Genomic DNA, 20,752 nt, shown 5'->3' on the forward strand with positions numbered 1-20,752 from the left:
GAAATGTCATCAATCTTTATCCTGTAATACTGATATCAATCAACAGATGGTCGTGAGAAAGCATGTGAATACAACATTAATCTTACTCCTGTTATAGCTAATTACCATTTACTGACCCATATAATCAACCCATTACACAAAATTATGAAAAAATATGAAAATGATATTCTAAAACAGTATTCGATGAACATATGATACTGACCTACAGGACTTTATTTATATCCTTGTGTACTATTACAATTCTATGAGAAAAGCTTTTGAATATGCTATAAAAAGATAGGAAAATCTGTCGATTTATTAGTTTGAACAAGGAGTTAAATATATATATATATATATACAATAGTAATATTAACCTGGGACTCATAAAACAAATTTAATCCCGTGTTAACGTTTTTTCCGAAGTTTTCCATAGTCCATTAATTTTTATTGCTATGTTCTTTTGTCAACTTAATATCATTTTCTGAATACATGTCATAAATGGATAGTTATTACCAATATATCCTGGAATCTGACTGGACTATGATTTTCTAAAATATGCCATTAAAAACCCTTCCGTATTTTATACTCACCTATACTGCCAATCTTCACGCACTTTTTTGCATAGTTACCTCCCTTCGTCGACATCCGGTAATTGTTGTTGCTGATGCTGGGAGAATATTTTTTCGAAGGAAGATGAACCAAAGTATGGCATTAGTTAATTCAAGTGACGCTTATTTCGCAATATTAACCGAACTTTTCACAACTTTAAACACTTGTGCCCCACAAAATGATATTTCTGTATCCTTGCATGAATGTTAAAACATCGTTTACGATGAAGACAATGAGTGATGACCCAACTGGCCAACATTGAAAAATCATTAGTTAAATTAATGGTTTAAAAACGGAAAAGAAATAAAAATATCCTGCATCCTGCATCACAGATTATTTCAGGGTACATGTGGATAGTAAAACCCGTAATAAATGCCTGGATCTGCATATCAAGTATTCAAGAATTCAAACTTAACAATAAATGCATCCATTTGAAGCAAGTTCAGCTCTGATGTTAAATTATAATATGAGACAAGTAAAACATTTAAAACTGTAAAGTTAGTAGATTTAAGTATCCAGTAAATTGACTTGGCTAGGGACTTTGCTTGAGATTGTAACTGGCCTCTCACGACACAAGGTGGTCTAAGTCTGATCCACAGTGGCGATGGTGTAATTTCGTGAGTGAGGGTATGCTCCCAGAGTCTCTTGTTACAGTTAGATCTAATCTTGGTTCTACATTTTACATGTTCCATTGTGACATTACATTTGGTTAATTTTCAGGCATTGGAAACCTCTTTCCTGCCATCTTTAATTTTTTTTTTGCAATGTGTGGACAGGGAGCTTCTTCAGGCTAATTGTTCATACATCCAGTGTGCTTCAATAGCATACAGAATTGTGATGGAAATGCCTGATTTGTTACAAAAATATTGTTGAACTTATCCGCAAACATACCACTATTAATGACTTCACGAACTGTGTTTACATTTAATAAACTGAACAGTTTTCTAATGAAATAAATTTTATACATCCCCCTTTTGTTTGTTTTGTGCTTACTTGAAAATGGACGGATTTTATGTTCAACAGATATGCATGTAGAATGAGTCACAGGAGTTTTGATGACTAGTCCTAAGTCTATGCATTGTCTTTACCAGATGTTTAAAAAATTTGTAATTAAATCTTGGGCAAAAATGTAAATATCCAAGGTGTAAAAAGTACTTCAGTGTTAGTACATGGGATGTTCTTAAAATTTATACAAAGAAGGACCAGTGTGAATGGACATGTTCCACATTTAAGGAGAAATGATCTGACCAAGACTCACTAGCTCGTGATTGCTGTGTGAAATGGCAGCATTTGATTTAAAATATTCTGGACTGAAACACGTGCCAACAATTATTCTGGAATCTGATCGTGCAAATTTTTGAACGATATTTGTTACATTCATATGATTTTATAACTTTTATTGTATTTGTATCATTTTTTATATATTTGTATCAAATGAATTTCTCACAATGTCCACATTACTCCCTTAAATGAAATGTTTCCGTTTTGATTCCCTGTTATTGAATGAAATCAGATGTATGGACGATTACCACATAGAGGCTTCCGATGTATGGATGATTACCACGTAGAGGCTCCCCGTCCACGAATGCATGGACAAGCAGCCACTGCCTTTTTTATCTTAGTAAATGCAAACCAGATATTCAATTTCTATTTTACTATTTTGGGATTTCTTTACCATTTAGTTTTATTTCAGTGCATATTATGTATTGTTCTGATTGCCCTTTTGTTCTAATTATCTTGTTTCAATATAACTTTATCGTTTATGTAAGACTTAATACCATCTGGATGAAATCTTATCCTGTGGAAATTATTTCACATGAAATTTTTTTTAAGGATATTATTTCACCATGATAAATTTTCCACATCTTTTAAATTTTTTCCACTACTTGAATAATTACATTTTCTTTAATTTATTATGAAAAAGCTAGAGGTATTCCTAATGCTGCACAGGATATTATTTCTCTTTCATACTATTAAATAACATCTTGAATATAGTTCACATAGAATGAACAAAATTCACAATTGTACACAGGATATTTCATACTATTAAGTAATATCCTGAACATAGTTCACATTGAGTGAACAGTATTCATACTCGTGATAAAGACCCATGTCGTACAACTGTATATTCATTTCTTGACGATATGGAAGTAGATGCCATTTATGATGACAATATTCTTAATGCTGAGAAACTGAATAAAAACAATGAAATCAAGGTTTCATAGTGTTGGAAATACAAGTACTTTGGTTACTTCTTTTTGACATTCAAATGTCACTGTTACCTGTCGAAAATTAACCATCGAAGAGTGAAAATGAATGTATAGGGAATATGTTACTAACATCGAAAACAAAACGTGTGTGGAAAATTAGAAATAGCAGTATTTATGAATACTATTAATAATTTTAGTTTGATGTGTTTGTACATTTTTGTAAAAATGTTCCCTGTCAATTACCAAAAAAATCAATTGAATTGGAATTTTAGCATTATTGAAAAAACACATGGATAAGTGTTATTTGCAATGATTTGTTATATAAAGTGTTTCTAGATAAAATTTTATTGTTAAATATTATCCGGGAAATGAACTGACCAGTCGTCACTTTATCTGGTGTAATGTCTTGGACTCTGACTAAAGACAGTGGAAATTTCATTTACCTTCAACCCTGAATATTAACACTTTTTTGAGGATTTTTGGTTTTTACTGAAATGGACAATCAATTTCATATTGGAAAATTTACAATGTATGCTAAAAAAATGGCAATAAAAAGGTGTTTCCCAAATGGTATTTAGTCTACTTGAAATTGTGTTCTTTCATTAAAACAAAGTTGCTGTTCTGTTGTCTTCAATTTTCAGTACTGAACTTAAGCAACTATTAAGCTTCATTTTATTGTGCTATTTATAACTCTACATTTATGCCAATCTAATAGCTTTGTATTTGTTGTGTATGTGATTGCTCTTCATGGGTCCTTAATCCAGACATGACTTTCTTGGGCTTTTTCAAGTCCTGGTTTTTACTTATCTGATTCTTTTTTAATAGTGTTTTGATGGCTTCTCATTCCTTATTGTCAATGTACCATGCTAGACTTCTGGAACAGGGTGATGTTTATTGAATTCATCACTGTCATCATGGACTTGTGGATCATTAAGTTGTATCCATCTGCACTGTGAGAACCGATTTGTTCAACATGTCATAGTTTTCCTTTCCTCTCTTGTCTACCCTGGACTTGACTTTTTATGAGCAGCTCAGCAGCAGGTGTTTCTAGAAAAGCATAGGATGCTTACCCTACTGGTGCACCTAGTCCATGCTCCCAGTTTTTAGTGGAGTCTGAGTTGCTCATTTACTTTTGTTGCTTTGTACATATTATTTTGGTTATTTTATGTTCTTTGTTTTGTGTGTCTGTTTTCCATGTCTGGTCTTTGTCCCTGGATAACACTCTTTTGATTTCCATTAGAATCATGGTTCCTTTGATTACTCTTTATCCTACAATCTCTTCTCCACTGAACATCAGTTAATCTTTCTTGCTGCCTGGATCTGTGGAAATTCTCTCTATTCTTTCTAGCCATCCTTCCAACTGACTTCTCTTCATCTGGATCTGTGGCAGTTCTTTCTCTTTTCTTTCTGTCTGTTGACTTTATGTAGTTACATGCATTATCTAGAATGCCTTCACCCTTGTTATATCTTAGGTGTTGGAAAAGCAACAGAAATCAAGAGTACATAAATTTGATACAAAATGTAATCATTGTGTTCTAATTACTTATTCATAATTATATTTCTTACTGATGAGACAGGAAATTCATGTATATATCATGTATTTATTTCTAAATACAAGTATTTTGTATATCCCGAGATAGGGTCTTTTCTTTGGTCTGTATCTATGACCCATATCATTTAAACTGTACCCCGTATTGTACCCCTTTCAAAACTCCTTGTTCTTTATTATCTGGTGTCTCTCTGGTTTTACTTTCAGGAGCAGACAACAATTGAAATAAGCAAAAAAATATTTAATGTGAAGATAAAAATAAATAAGGGACTATCAGCAGTTCACATTGGTACAGTAAGCATTCTGTTTCTTCAGTGTAAACACCATGAAATTGCTTATATCTCATTTCCTGTGATGAACCTACAAGTAGTTGTGAAAAATATAGGGAAGTCATCAAAGTATAGTATATGAACTTGTCGAGAAGGTGAAATACAACCAAAACTGTTCAAGAACATATACATAGTATATTGGTATGTAATATACCCTATTCTAATTTTCACTCCATTGACCTCACAAGCAGGAGTATTTGATTTTGAAATGTGACGTTAGCACTAGTGGTACAGATTGTTGGTGTGACATTAGCACTAGTGGTACAGATTGTTGGTGTGATGTTAGCACTAGTGGTACAGATTGTTCGTGTGACGGTAGCACTAGTGGTACAGATTGTTGGTGTGACGTTAGCACAAGTGGTACAGATTGTAGGTTGATTTATTGATTATTATGTATAGACATGTTATTCCATCAATATTCATTATTGCATTCTTGCAAATTCAGGTGGTCACTGTGTAATGGTCTACTACATGTAGTATATGTATTTTTTGAAGAAAAAAAACTATTCCAACACAGATTTATTTCATTGTTTTTAGATAAAATGGAAAAGGAGCCCAATTCAACAACTTTCAGAGGTGCTGCTGGAACAGGAGCAAAGGGTACCAGTTTCAGTGCAGATAAAAATAAAAATAAAATGGCTTCCAAGACCAACAAAAAGTGGGTAAGATTGGCTACTGTATTGGCATATGTTTTAGCAGTTTCCTTGGCGGCAATTGTTTTGGCTATATACTACAGTCTGCTGTGGAACCCAGAATTGAAGACATCTACAACAACTGCTCCATCTCTTAGACCAGGAGCACAAACAAATACTACATCTTCAAATACTACTTAGGGGTAAGTCATTTCAGGATATATTTCAACTTCAGTACTTTTGTCATAAAACAGGTTGATTTCTCATCGAAAGATGAACTAAAAATTGTCTTTCTTGAGTTGGTCTTACTTTTTCATGTTAAAATATTTTGACCTCTGTCACCAAGGGTAAAAAAAACCTTTAATTCTGTTGGTCTGTTGGTCCTGCTGTTGGTCACACATAGGAGGTATTGTGTAACTCGAAATAATGCATCAAAAGGTGCCATTCTACAAAATGGAAGCTGGAATTGAAGTTAGGAGTTGTGACTTGAACTGTTTAGGAATTAAAATTGGTTTGACTTCTATCAAGCCGTGCCATGTACATCTGAGCACCTACTACATAAAATCAACTTTTTGTAGTGCTCAGGTCTCTACCTTCAAGTGTCCATAACAACAAGAGTGAATGGATCTCTTTGTAATTGGACTACAAGGTGCCATACCACCAAAAGAAGACTGAGATTGATTTTGTGGGTTAAAACTTGAACCTTTTAGGAATTAATACAGGTCAAAAAGTAGCCAGAAACAAGCATTTTTCTTATGTCCGAACAATGATGTGAGTAAAAGTGAATGGATATCATATAATTTTACTACAAGGTGCCATTCCACAAAAGAAAGACTTCGAATGATTTTTGGTGTTGTGACTTGAGTCACCTTGAGGGGCACAAAGGGGCCAGAAACAAACAGGCTTCTGGAACAGGGTAATGTTGCTACAAGATTGAAGTCATCACTATAGACGTTTTATGGTCGTCATCATGAGCTCGTGGATCATTACGGTGTATCCATCTGCACCATGAAAACTGATTTATTTTAACGGGTCATGGTTTTCCTTTCCTCGTTTGTCTACCCCGAACTTAACTTTTTATGAGCAACTTGGTGGGTGTTTCTAGAAAAGCAGAGGACGCTTACCCTACCAGTGCACCTGATCCATGCTCCCAGTTTTTAGTGGAGTCCGAGTTGCTCATTTGCTTTTGTTACTTTGTATGTATGATTTTAGTTACTTTATGTTCTTTGTTGTGTATGTCTGTTTTCCATGTCTGGTCTTTGTCCCTGGATTACATTCTTTTGATTACCGCTATAACCTTGGTTCCCTTGATTACTCTTTTATGATTTCTGGATGATAACTTGAGTAAAAGGAAATGGATCACTTTGAAATTGTACCGCAAGGTGGCATACCCCTTAAGAATTTGGAGGTTTTTACTGGAACCATCTAGGAAATGTCTCATCATAATCAAAATTTAAAGCTGTATCAAGTTTGAATGGTGTGTCCATACTTGCCCTAACTGTTTAGGGTTGGACCTCTATGCATGTATGAAGCTGTGTCCTGTCAAGCATTTTAAATATTACTTTGTATATTCATAAAGGTGGATTAAATAATGGAGCTTGGCTTGCTCTGTATAATATTTAGTGTTACATATTGTATGTCAAAAATCTGAATAAAAAAAATACTGAGAAAGGAAATGTATAGTTTAACGAATTTGTTTATCTTATTGTATTATTTACATTACAATTGTGGAACTGATGTCCATGGGGCCTATTTTAGCACCACATCACAGCTGCCATATAAGGAAGATAGCCTTTAAGTAGGAAATGGCTCAATTAAAAATTAAATTGTTAAATCAACAGGTAAATGCGTTTTATTATCTGACCACAAAAAATGTTTTCAGTCGTATTATGGTATCACTGTCATTTTGAAATTTTAACACATATTTCCTAGAAACATGGCAGAGGGTCATAAAGTTTTTGGAGTTCTTGCCCCACCAAAGCTTATTGTTGATCCAATATTTATGATTCAGATGTCAATCTGTCTCCTTTGAAATTCTGTTATGAAAATTTTTACAGGGTAGGCTAATCTTTAACCATTTAGGAGTTAAAGGGTACAAAATTCAGACTTGCCCAAGAACATCAACTTTTTAATTTTTTGTCTGATTTCGAAATTTTTAAAATTGTTTTGATTCCTTATGAAAATCCCTGGCTGCATGTTTCAATCAGATTTCAGATATCTCTTGCAATTTTCATGTTATAAGGGGTCAAATTGGCCACACCCCAAAAGCCATGTGAGCTACATGTATTGCCATCACTTGGCGTTTGTCATCTGTCATCATTGTTCTTCACAATTTTTCAAACATCTTCTCCTCTGAAACTACTGAATGGATTTGGATGAATCTTAGATTGAGTGTTCCTTAGGGTATCATGCACAAAATGATAGTTTGGATTTTTTATCTGTCTAAAAACATGGCCACTGTTACTAAAAATAGAACATAGTGGTCAGACAGCAATTTTTGCATGTACCTCGAAAACCAAATTCTGACATGGTGGTTAAAGTGTTCAGCATAATGAGATTTATCTGTGGTCAAATTTTTGTGAGAATCTACTGACCCATTTTGGAGTTTTTGCCTTTTCTGAACATTTTTTGCTGATTTTGATGTTATTACTATAAAAAAAATATTCTTCTCAGAAACTACTGTACTGAACTCAGTAAAAGTTAGTGTAATTGTTTCCTAGGGTATCCTGCTCAAAATGACTGTTTAAACTCAGTGAAAAAACATTGCCACTGTTACTAAATATAGAATATAAGGTACAGACAGCAGTTTTTTGCATACATCCCAAAACTGTTAGGTTTAACCAAATTCTGATATATGGTTGAAGTGTTCAGCATGATTAAATATATCTGTGGTCAAATTTTGGGGAAAGTCTGTTTTCCCATATTCGAGTTATTGCCCTTCTTTTTTTTTAACTGTTTTAGATGTTATTACTTTCAAAAATCTTCTCAGAAACTACTATTACGTTTGGATTTTAAGCTCACCTGGCCAAAGGCTACATAAGCTATTGTCATCACTTGGCATACGTCAAAACATGGTGCTGTTACTAAAAATAGAACATAGGGGTCAGACAGTTTTTCGCTTATATCTCCAAAACAGTTAGGTTTAGCCAAATTCTGACAAGGAGTGAAAGTGTTCAGCATGATTAGATCTGTCTGTGGTCAAATTTTCATTTTAATGTGTTGAAGTTATTACCCTTTTTCGATGTTTTTTTGCTATTTTAGGTCACCTGGCCAAATGCTATGTGAGCTATTGCCATCACTTGGCGTCCATCGTCATTAACACTTTTTCAAAACTCTTCTCATTTAACACTAGAGCAGTTGGAATCAAACTTGTTATGTATGTTTCTTGGGGTATCCTGCATAGAACTAATGTGGGGATTATTGATTCCTCAAAAGCCCCGTGCAGTCCGGATGTCAAAAGAATAGGCTTGCAGCAGCGCTAAACTTGTCGTAAAAGGCAACTAAATAGTGCTCAGAAACCTAGCTGGGGCTAGGCGCTCTGCCCACAGAGCAACTGGGATGTGTGCCCCAGATGGTGGAATGGGGTACCCCTGGTGTGTTACATGCTGGGGTTGTCAGGCTATAATACGGAAAACCTGACCACAAACCATAGTGGTGCACCGTGTTGGGAAAGATGCCATGTTCCTCGCACGTTAAAGAACCCTGCTGTGGAATTTGATAGGAGTAAAAACCTTTGCACTCCACCACAGGAGGCTAAATTGCCCAACCCTACCCATCCCTCCCTTTTTCTTGTGGCAATCAAAATTTGTCAACCCTATTATTTTTGTGTCCCATCCCTTTTTAGGCCATGTGAGCTATTGCCATCACTTGGTGTCCGTCGTCACCAACAATTTTTCAAAATTCTTCTCCTCTCACACCACTTGACCAATTGGAACCAAACTTGGTATGAATGTTGCTTGGGATATTGTGCAATAAACTATCGGGTTTTTTGATCCGTCAAATAACATGGCCGCTGTTACTAAAAATAGAACATAGGGGTCAGACAGTAGTTTTTTGCATATATATCCAAACCATTTGGTTTAGCCAAAGTGATAATGGAGTTAGTGTTCAGCATGATGAGATCTATCTGTGGTCAAATTTTCATTTTGATATGTTATGCCATGTCGGAGTAATTGCCCTTTTTCGACGTTTTTGCTATTTTGAATGTCATTTCTTTCAAAAATCTTCTCCACTGACACCACCTGACCAATTGGAACCAAACTTGGTATGAATGTTTGTTGGGGTATCGTGGATGGAACTGTTGTGGGGATTTTTGATTCGTCGAAAAACCTGGCCGCTGTTACTAAAAATAGAACATAGGGGTCAGACAGTAGTTTTTCACATCTCCAAAACCGTTAGCTTTAGCAAAATTTTTTCTACAGCTGAAATGACCCTTATTATAATGCCTTCAAAAGTCTTCAGGGATCAAAGTTGTCAGGTGACTCCTATAACAGTTATTGCCCTTGAAAAATGAAATTTTTTTTTTTTTTTTTTTTCAGCCAATATCTTTGAAACTAAAAGAAATAAATTTTCTATCGCTGAAATGATCCTAATGATAGTCCTACCAAAGTCTTCTTGAGTCAAAATTGTTGGACAACTCCTTTTCAAATTTATTGCCCTTGAAAGACAAACTTTAATTAAGTGAGCGATTCAAGCTCCTGGGAGCCTCTTGTTTCATTTCATCATCATCATCATTTCATGTTCATTAACTGAATATAGCTGAAATATTGCTGCTTGGTCGTTAAACCCCAACAATCAATCAATCAATCGTTCCTCAAAAACATGGCTGCCATTACTAAAAATAGGACATAGGGGCCAGACAATAGTTTTTCTAATATATCTCCGAAACCTTCAAACAATTTCAATTGCTAAAATGGTCCTTATTATAAGGCCTTTAAAAGTCTTCAGGGATCAGAGTTGTCAGGCTACTCCTTGAAAGATGAAAAATGATAGTTATTTTTTTTCTTTTTTTCTTTTTTTTTTTTTTTTTACAGTTTTCAGCCAATATCTTGAAAACTATAGTAGATAGAAAGAAACTTTCAATTGCTGAAGTAATCCTTATGATAAGTCCTACAAAAGTCTTCTTGAGTCAAAATTGTTGGACAACTCCTTGTTAAATTTATTGCCCTTGAAAGAATTGTTGGACAACTCGTTGTCAAATTTATTGCCCTTGAAAGACAAACTAGGTGAGTGATTCAGGCTCTCGGGAGCCTCTTGTTTATCTGTAAAAAAAACATGGCCACTGTTACTAAAAATAGGATATAGGGGTCAAACTGCAGTTTTGTGCAAATAACTCAAAAACTGTTGAATTTAGTATAATTCTGATGGAGAGAAATATTGTTCACTATCAGATTATGGACTATGCCAAAATTTTCAAAATGATTTGTTGCCTGATGTATGAGTTAAGGCTCCTGAAATAGATTTTTTTATCGTTTTTGATGTGTACAACTCTGAAACCATGTCACAAAATTTAATGAAAGTTGGCATAATTGTTTTTAGGGTATCCTGCATAAACTGATCATTTGAATTTTTTCAGAGGTAAAAAAACATGGCTGTTGTTACTAAAAATAGAACATGGGGTTCAAAATGCTTTATTTGCTGTTTCTTCTCAACTATAAAGCAATAATGAAGATAATAGCCACTCTTAAGATAAACATGATATCCTGAGGTGACTAGCAGTTTTGAATTTTTTAGGCAGCCATTTTGCGACCATTTCCACCAGTTGCTGGGATTCCAGTGATTTGTGGTTTCTTCAGTGTGTTGTAAGTTGAATGGTGATGATGAAAGTTTGTTCTTGGCGGCCATTTTCCCACTAATTTTTATACTTGCCATGGTTTAACTTCATTTTATGTTCTTTTTCAGTAAATGTACTAATCAAATGCCCCTTCATACCTGATGGAGTACCAGGGCATAGGGGGGGGACCCCTGCCCAAATTTTTTTCCAGAGGTTCAGAAACACTGAAGGTATTTCCAACATTTTACAGTGTCTTGGGTACTACTCCAGTTGACAAATTTTCAAAAATCGTCTCTCTGAAACTACTAGACCGAGTATTGTGCACAAAATGACCATTGGGATTTATGATCTGTGAAAAACGTGGCTGTCAGAACTAAAAATAGAATATAGGGGTCTGAAGGCATTTTTTTGCAAATAACTCAGAAACTTGCCTTCTGCAAAATTCTGTTAGGATTATATTGTTCAGAATCAAGAGACAGACCAATGCTGAAATTTACAAAAGGATTTGTTAACTGATGTAGGAGTTATGGCCCGTGAAACTGCTTTTTGGGGCATTTTTCACATGTACAACTTGGAAAATCTTCTCAAAAACCATTTTTTACAGACTTGAATGAAAGTTGGCATAACTGTTTCTTAGGGTATATCACACAAAATGACCATTTTTTTTTTTTTTTTTTCAAGAAAAAACATGGCCCTTGTTACTAAACATATAACATAGTGGTCAGAAGGCATTTTTTGCAAATAACTAAAAGGTTGTTGCCTTTAGCAAAATTCTGGCAGAGTAATATTGATCAGCATCATGAGATGGACCTTTGCCAAAATTTCAAAATAATTCATCATTTGATGTAGGAGTTACGGCCCTGAAAGTTTTTTTGCCATTTGTTGCATGTGCAACTTTTAAAATCTTCTCATTATCTATTGTACAGAATTCAATGAAAGTTAGCTATTTGTTCCTGAGGGTATCCCCATCAAAATAAGTGTTTGGGATTTTTAATTTGTGAAAAAACATGGCTGCCATTACTGAAAATGGAATATAGGGTCAGACTCAGAAGCCAGTTTTTGTAAATAACTTAATAACCATTGCAGAGTAGTATTGTTCACGTCTACTGATGTACTGAGTTATGGCTCCTAAAATGATTCTTCAATTTTTCTCCCCTACAGGTTTGAAAATCTTCTCTAAAACCGTTTAATATCATTTTATAAAAAATAAGGATATTGGTTCTTTAGTGTATTGTGCTCGAAATGACTTGTGATTTTTAATCTGTGAATAGATATGGCTGCCTATACTAAAAATGGAACATAGGGGTCAGAAGACAGTTTTTTGAAAATAATTAAAAAATTTTGTAAAATTCTGGTTTAGGTAATAAAAATGTTATTAGAAGCATTTCCTGCATTTGACAAATCAGTTAATTTCCGCTTAGCCTGTCTCATTCTTCAAGTTTTTCAAATAAGCTAATGGTAGACCAGGTGAGCCTCTAGTTGGAAAATATGTCATTTTCATGTGTAAAATTGACAAAATATTTGCAAGTAATGTCTTAGCACCCCCCCTTTTTTCTTAGGAACCCAGCTGGCACCCCTCCCTTTAAAAGTGTCTGGATCTGTACATGGGTCTCAAATATTAAACTCTTTAAATTTCTGCTTTTGCAGTTAATGTTTCTTATTCTGATCAGATGATGTCATTACACACAGTCCATACACATGACCAGCTCTCAAAAATATAGAAAGAATAAAAAACAAATAAAGTTATTTGAAAAAGGGTCTAACTGTGATGATACTAAAGATGGCATCATACATGTATATTACTTTATCACACTAAGCAGAAGTTATGTAAAAATATTGAGATCCTGTCTTCTGTTGTTCAATGTGAAGTTTTATATTAAAGGGAGGGTGGACAGAGGAATTGTGAGGGGGTTTAGAGGCAGGAATTTGTAGTTGAAAGGATGGTGAACAGTGGTGAATGGGGAATGACAAATATGGGAAACAGGGATTTTGGTTGGGAGCAATAGCCAGTATAAAATGAAAGGGTGTTGGGAAGCGGTAGTCAGGAAGGTGGGCGACAGTGGTTCAATGGGAGGGAATAAAGTACCTCTGTCCACCCCTCACTCAAAACTTGCCATTACAATGACTATCATTCAGCATGTTGACACTAAGCACACCTTTTGTTTGAAGTCTACTTTTGTATGGATTTGGTGGTGAAATAAATCAGGCAAATTGATGTTAATGTTGAACTTTACTTGAGACCACCTCCAAATTTCTTTCTTGATCTGCCACTGTACTCAGTTGATCTTACAGCATTCATGAATACATGCTCTTTTTCAGCAATTTTTTGTCAAACATGATAACAGGGCATGATACCTTTACTTACTTATTTAATAAGGTATGGTTTGCCAGATGAGCAATTCAGGCTTTTCAATAGTCTCTTGTATATTTATGGTCCAATGTCAAAAAAAAATTTAATTGGATTCCTTATAAAAATCCCTGCTTGCATTTCCAATCAGATTACAGATATCTCTTAATGTTTTCAAGTAAAAAGGGTTGAAGGTGCCACACCTAAAAAAATCTACTTTAGTCTGATATTGAAAATTTTTAATTAATTTTCAAGTTTTGTGCTATATTGGGTCTAAACCAGTTGATGTGACCGTAATGGAATTATAAGCCCCTATGCTTCAGTGTCAAAAACTCAAAAACTTTTATTGTGTCCACACTTGCCCTAACGGTTCAGGGTTTGACCACTGCAGTTGTATTATGCTGTGCTCCATGAAGCTCTTTATTATAACTGTTTTGATATAAATTTGTTAATAAAAAGTGATGGTAAAAATACTCAGAAACATTGATCTTCAATTCAGGAAAAATAATCTATTCAAACCATTCTTTTAAAGCCTACATGTAACTTATTTAACCAGGAATATATAATACTGTTACACATTTCATACATATTTCGTATGTTAAATGTTCATTGATATGATCATTATATAAATGGTTTGTTTCATGTGGTCTGAATAAAAATAAACTCTTGGTATTCTTTAACATGGTTGATTTTCCACTGTACACTATTTAAAGTTTCAATTTGATATTGGGTGAAATTAGGGAAATATGTAAATTCCTTGAACATTCTGCATCACTATCTGAACTATGACCTGTATTGAACATTGTCACCATACTTACTGTTCAAGGTTGAACACTGTGGTTGTATCAAGCTGTGCCCTGTGAAGCATTTTATTTGTTTTTATATAAAGGAATTGCATGTTCAAGTTATTTCAATGAATGATGGAGACATTGATTTACTTTCAGAGGGTTGAGAGAATGAAGATCCCAAAATCAGTGTTGTGGTGTGTAACAGGACTTCCCTTCACTTGTTCTATTGGATGTATACAGAATTCCTGAGTAGTTACATTAATGGATCATGATGCTTCCAAGTTAACAATTACTTCTTAATTTTTTTTTAAATGCAGTTTATGCTGCACTATGAAGGGGTGATTTAGTCCCCAAAGATAATGTCTTCACTTTGAAATGATTACATGATTGCATGTAGTAATTGTAATTGAATTTTGAAGTCTGTCATATTTTATTTCTTTATTAGGGTAGTATATTTATGTGTTACAGAGACGTTATTGTTGAATAGCCAACATTATTATAGTGGTATTTGTCTGCTGGTTCAGACTTTAATGCCTTGTTATAGGTTGTTGTTTTCTTCCTATGACGGTGTAGGTATTCAGTAGTATACCAACAAATGGCTCATAGGGAAAAAAGGGGGAAGGTTTTTCACCACAATTTTGTAAGAATATTTGGCATCCATATTGTCTGTGTCATGGTCAGTAGCTATAGACACTTGCAATAAGCACTGGTCAATAATTTATACAATAAATATGAGCTTTCAATGCTCCTTACTGTGAAAGAAAAGTTTGGATTGAGTTATTGGGTCCTTCAAGTTTTTAAGAATTAGGAACAAACAGCAAGTATTTTACGAACAAAATCAAAATTGATTATTTCTTGTTTTGAAGATCTAAATTACATGTAAATGTTAAACACCTTTGGAAAAAATATTGATGGTGTAAAAAAAAAAAAAGTAAAATAATCCCAAAAAAGGGACAATATTTTATATTGAAGTAGTACTCTTTGTCAGAATAGTTCTGCTTCTTTTATTTTAATTTATCATATTACCGGTAGTGACTTAATTTTGAATAATGATTGGTTTTATCAAACCAACGAAAGGCTGCTTTAGTGTATACTTCAAATCATTTAATTTTTCATGATACAATTAGTCTCATCCAATAATGAACCAAACTGCTATATATACTTGTATTGTGTATATTTTGGTTGTTGATAAAAAAAAAAAAACAAAACAAAATGAAGGTGGATCCAGGCCAGGGGTGCTAGGTGTGCACCCTCCTATTTTTCAGAAGAAATGGTTGAATTGAAAGATTAACACTGAAACTTGACAGTGCATGGTCAGTTTGCATGTTCTCCTGTTGAAGCTTGATAGTGCATGGTCAGTGTGCATACCCTCCCGTTCTTCAATTCCTGTATCCACCCCTGAACATGATAGAACACAAGGGATAAACAGCAGTTTTTTATTTGACTGTCAAAATCCACTGGCACATGTCTGTAGATATTTTGTTTCCAGACAATAACTTGAGTGTATGTATCTTTGTATCACAAGATGTCATACCTTGGATTGATTTTATGGGAGAGTTAATACTAGAACAAACATTTTCCTGGTTTCCATTCAAAAACTTCAATTAAAGATGTCCTATATCCCAAAAGGAATAGTATGATGGATTTAAAGAATTAAGGACAAAAATTAACATTCTTTTCAAATTGTCTACATTTATTGTTTCTTTTGTCTGATTTAATTCCAAAATTATCACTTTTAGAATTATGGGACTCTAAAAATAAAGGATATTTTGTACATTTGGAAGAAATAGTGGAAAATCCATTCAGGAAATCTTGTTTTTTGTGGAAAGTACATAGAAGGATACACTAGGGGGGGTATAAAGCACCAGAGGTCACCAATAAAATTTTAAATTATTTTATACATATCCATACTATTTAATCTAGTTTCTGATTTAACCTCTGTTTATACATTTTTGTATATTAAATAAGTATATATTTTTCACCTTTATATTTTATTTTTCCTTTTTTTTATGATAGTCATTCAATTTATTTATTGATATTAAAACTGTTACTTATTGTTAGAATTAGATTGTTTGTATACAGTAATTAAATCAGTCAGGCTTATTATCTATCCATCTGTTATGTGATTTTATCCTCATTACAATTAGTGCAATATTTTACTTTTTATTACATATTTATTCATAGTAAATTTGATATTTGTTAAGTTTTAAGTTGCTTTATGTGTGATTATAATATGTTTGGAAAGAGATAATCACGTTTTTATTATGTGTAATATTTTCACATTATTCTTGACACATTTATAGACCTGACTCTATCATATTGGCCCACACAATTATTTATTTAACTGAAGAAGTGGATTATATGCCATCATTTCTCAAGTAATAATATAAACATGCAATTTAATGAAATTATATTTTACCTAATGAAGTAATATGATATTTGTTATAGAATCTATTCCTTTATCAGGACCTCAAGTTCATGTGAGCTGAATTTTTCCACCATCTTTGGTTGTTAAACATAAATTTTGATACATTGTGATCTCCGAGTCTGATTGAAAAATATAAAAATAACGACTCACTTATCTGGTTATTTTAGTAACCTTTTTTTACCTGCTTAGAGACAGACATAACATAACTGACAAGTAGGTCTTTGAAGAGCCTTTTTTCTACCAAAACGCATATTAAAGTTTCCTTTTTCGGCTTTGATTTAAAGTCCGCCCTGATCTCGTTCTAAAACATAATAGAAACAATTGAAAATCTTTAGGTTCTATATGTTATGCCCCGTTTTCAATTTAAGCACCGATCATTTTAATATTATGGGGACCTGAAATCTTTTTGAGGAAAAGACAACGTTGCTACTGAAGAGGATTGTGTCTTAAATAATGATGACGATTTGTTTCTTGTGGGTCTTTAAGACTCTTTGTGACCCCTTGTTTGTACTGCAGTCGGGAAAGACCTGTTGTGGTACTTATACATACGTATTTTGTTGATATACTGAACGTTACTGGATATAGAACACGATCTTCTTACTGTAAGTAATGCAGGTATATGTGTACTCTGCTCATGGTACAGTTAAAACTTCACTTATTGATATCAGCATAGAAACAAATCTAGTATATCGTTGTTGTGATGGAAGATATATTGTTTACTTGTATGTGATCAAATACAATTCATTAAATGTTTTCTCAAAATGAGGCATTACAAATTTTATCAGTTCAGCTCATCAGAAACTACGCCCGCTAACGTTTTTTAAACTACAAATCCTAAAACTAAAAATAAATATACCTCATATCAGAATTGTTGAAAGCGACTTGGAAAAGCATCTCATATACACTCCCCGAAAGCGATGACCTCCCACTGAAAACAATCGTTAGTTGAAACATGTTATTTTGGATTTGACGAAAGTACATGATACTTATTCACTTCATTCCTATTTACAATACATGAATATTCACAAGTATAAACTGAGACAACATTAATTATGGTTTGTAAGTCCCCTCGGGTGAAACTGTAATTTATGGGTAGGGGTGTAGTGATGAGGGTCTTCTTGACTGTGTGGTTATTTTAGGGGCATTTACATCTTGCTTTGTGGTTTAGATTTAGCCCATCATTGAAGACCGTGTGGTGACCTGTAGAAGTTTAATTGTTTGTTTTAGGGGATGACTGTCTCATTGGCAATCATACCACATCTCCTATTTTTATATCAAAGAAAAAAAAACACAATTTGAAAATCGTATCCTTTACGGATAAATCTATCAAGAGCAGTTCAATCCATCGGATTTTATTTGATAGAATGTGCTTTATTGATATATTTCCGTAAAAGAAACTGGGTGAAAACAACATTAAGGCTAAAAACCACTAATTCCACTTCCCATAGGCTTCTATGCTAATTTGACAATATTCAATGGCTTCTCTGGATTTTACCTTAACTTTAACCTGCAGAGGACTATATATCAGCATGATTCTACATATGTCAGCTCACAATAATCAGAATGGCATGTGGGGTTAACAGACTTGCAGTGCAGTACTGGTCACCGGAAGTGAAGGGTCTATAAATAGCATGGGAAATCCCAGTGTTTTCACAAGATAGGGGTATATTTAGAAACCACTATGGAGATTAGGCTTCACATCACAAGAACCAAAATGCACCTATAAAATGTACAGAAATGTTTTTCCTTTCAGAAACTGTTTAAATTTTTTAAATAAGATGAGAACTTTTTTCACAGCACTATGAGGAACAGGGGTAATTTCTGCGTAGGACTATTTTTGCCTACGTTCCAAATGCTCATTGGTTGAATTGGTGGTCTGTAACCTTAATTTAGAACCTGCAAGTGATATTATATTTGTGTCCAAGTTTTGTAACGATGAAAAATGTTTTTAGAAGTTAGTGATATCGATACCTCTGGTGCTAAAGCTTTTCTGTGAGGAATCTGCTGCGTTCATTAAAATCTAACACCACGAATAACAAAGAAATGCGCATTAAGTCCGACATCGGTCTCAGAGTTAGATCATAGACTTCATCATCCTTGTAATCGCGCAGAGCTCAAGTGTCGTATTCCCACTTATGCAATCTTATTTGCGATCACAAATGATATAAGATGTTTCATGAAAACATTTTTTGTCATATTTTGGAAGCTAGCGTACATTCTTTTTCCATGAAGGAGTTCCAGAATTGTCCGAAACAGTTCATTTGTTTATTTTGTGTTTGTTTAGTTTTTTTGTACTGTACCAAAAAAAAACTGCAATAAATTTAGTAATGTACAAAACGTCAGGTCAGTTTTTAAATTCTTTGTCGCCTGTGATATGAGACCAAGATCAATATCATAATAACGAGTTATTAACAAGTTCATAAATAATTTAAATGTAACATTTGAATATCCATCACAATTATCAGAATTGTAACTAGATCAGCCAACGAAGCTACATGTACAGTATGGATGGTACCAGGGTTCCTTTAAATGTGAATAGTATGTGTGAAGACTCGGAAAAACCATGTTGCAGCTTAGACAATAGTCGGGACTTCAACCAAATGACCATGGCATTGACGTGTAGTACAAATTCAGATAATGTGGTTGTCAGTGAAATGGACAGCACTGGTATATCAAAGTCGTCACATCGCATGGCAATAAGGAATGGTACGCATGATTCAACTCAACACAATTTTCACAAAATAACTAGAAGTATACGTTATCATAGCAACTGGGCAGAAGATGTTCTTAATACACCTCCAATAAGGTTTTGGTCAACTATTATTTATTTAGTGATGGTGTGTGCCTTTGCAGTGTTACTAACATCTTACTACATGTATGTTTGGAAGCCAGCGTGCATTCTTCTTCCGTGGAATCCAGAGGACTTCCAAAAGTGTCAGATTGGAAAATAGACTACACCATATTACATGTATGGGTTTTTTTGTACTATACCAAAAACTGTTCTCATAGCTGTTGGTCCAAATCTCATTCCGGACATAACAAATGAACCAAGTTATGTGCATAATAGCAGCAAATTGGGACTACTTCGTATTCTTTTTTTTTCTTTTTTGTATGCGCAGGCGACTGATTCCTCAAGAAGTGGTGTATACATGTACTCGTACAACTTCTGTATTAATTTACATGAAGCGGACTGTTAATTAGTGTGATGAAGACTATATTGTAATACAAATTAAAAAGTAATCATATTGTAATACAAATTAAAAAGTAATCATTATTTAAGAATTGTAACTGATTAGTTGTAATTTACATGGAATGCGGAGAGAGGTTAAAAGATTTAAGCTTAAGAAAATTAACAAAAGGGCATCATTTTGTCATGCATCATTTTCCAATACAAAACGAAAGAGAACTTGCAATGTAATGTAACTATGACAACCAGGAAAATGGCTCCGGATCATGCCAAGACAATTCTCCGGCGAAAGTGAAGGCAACCCATTGAGCAAGTTGAACATTAATGAATATTTTATCTGAATAATCCCGTTACCAAAAATAAAGCGCCGTTAAGGCCAGACCGAAAATTTGGTAGATTTCTTCACATGGACTATATAATTGCAGAATACTTCTAGAAAACTTTATAATAATCACCAACTAATGTTGTACAATTGAAACAAGTAGCAGAAGCTATTTCATCTCCATGTTTTGTTTCAAATATGTTTTGAAGTCATTATTCCATAGATTTCATTCATTGATCAAAAGAACTTGGGGATAAGACAGATCGAGTTTCTTGGCCTTCCCCTTTTTTTAAAATCTGATATTTTACAAATTTTCTATTGATTCCATTTATTATAGTGTTAATTTCTGTTACAATGACACACATATGCTATAAATGATATTTGATTACTATCCACGGCGGTTACTGATAGTACTTTAACGTCACTGCATGATAGTACTTGTGTCGTCTGCTGACTACGGCGGTTACTGATATTACTAGTGTCGCCCGCTGATTACCCACGGCGGTTACTGACAGTACTAGTGCCGGCGGCTGACAGGAGTAGTGTCTAGATCAGCTGTGTTTTGACAGGAGTAGTTTTGCTGACTTGGCATTTTCTAT

General features: G+C 34.0%; 1 protein-coding gene across 1 annotated transcript; it reads left to right on the top strand.

The window, feature by feature from the left end:
- Nucleotides 1-579: 579 nt before the first annotated feature.
- Nucleotides 580-17,406, top strand: LOC148623282 (putative transmembrane protein INAFM2). The gene is made up of 3 exons (XM_088565034.1): nt 580-682; nt 5,214-5,511; nt 14,373-17,406. The coding sequence occupies exons 1-2, from the start codon at nt 673-675 to the stop codon at nt 5,507-5,509; spliced, it is 306 nt and encodes a 101-aa protein (XP_088421160.1). The 5' UTR covers nt 580-672; the 3' UTR covers nt 5,510-5,511; nt 14,373-17,406.
- The last annotated feature ends 3,346 nt before the right edge of the window (nt 17,407-20,752 follow it).

The sequence above is a fragment of the Perna viridis genome, chromosome 2, assembly GCF_037379345.1.
Source record: "Perna viridis isolate PV_CMFRI_1.1 ecotype Kerala chromosome 2, ASM3737934v1, whole genome shotgun sequence".
In the NCBI taxonomy this organism is placed as follows: domain Eukaryota; kingdom Metazoa; phylum Mollusca; class Bivalvia; order Mytilida; family Mytilidae; genus Perna; species Perna viridis.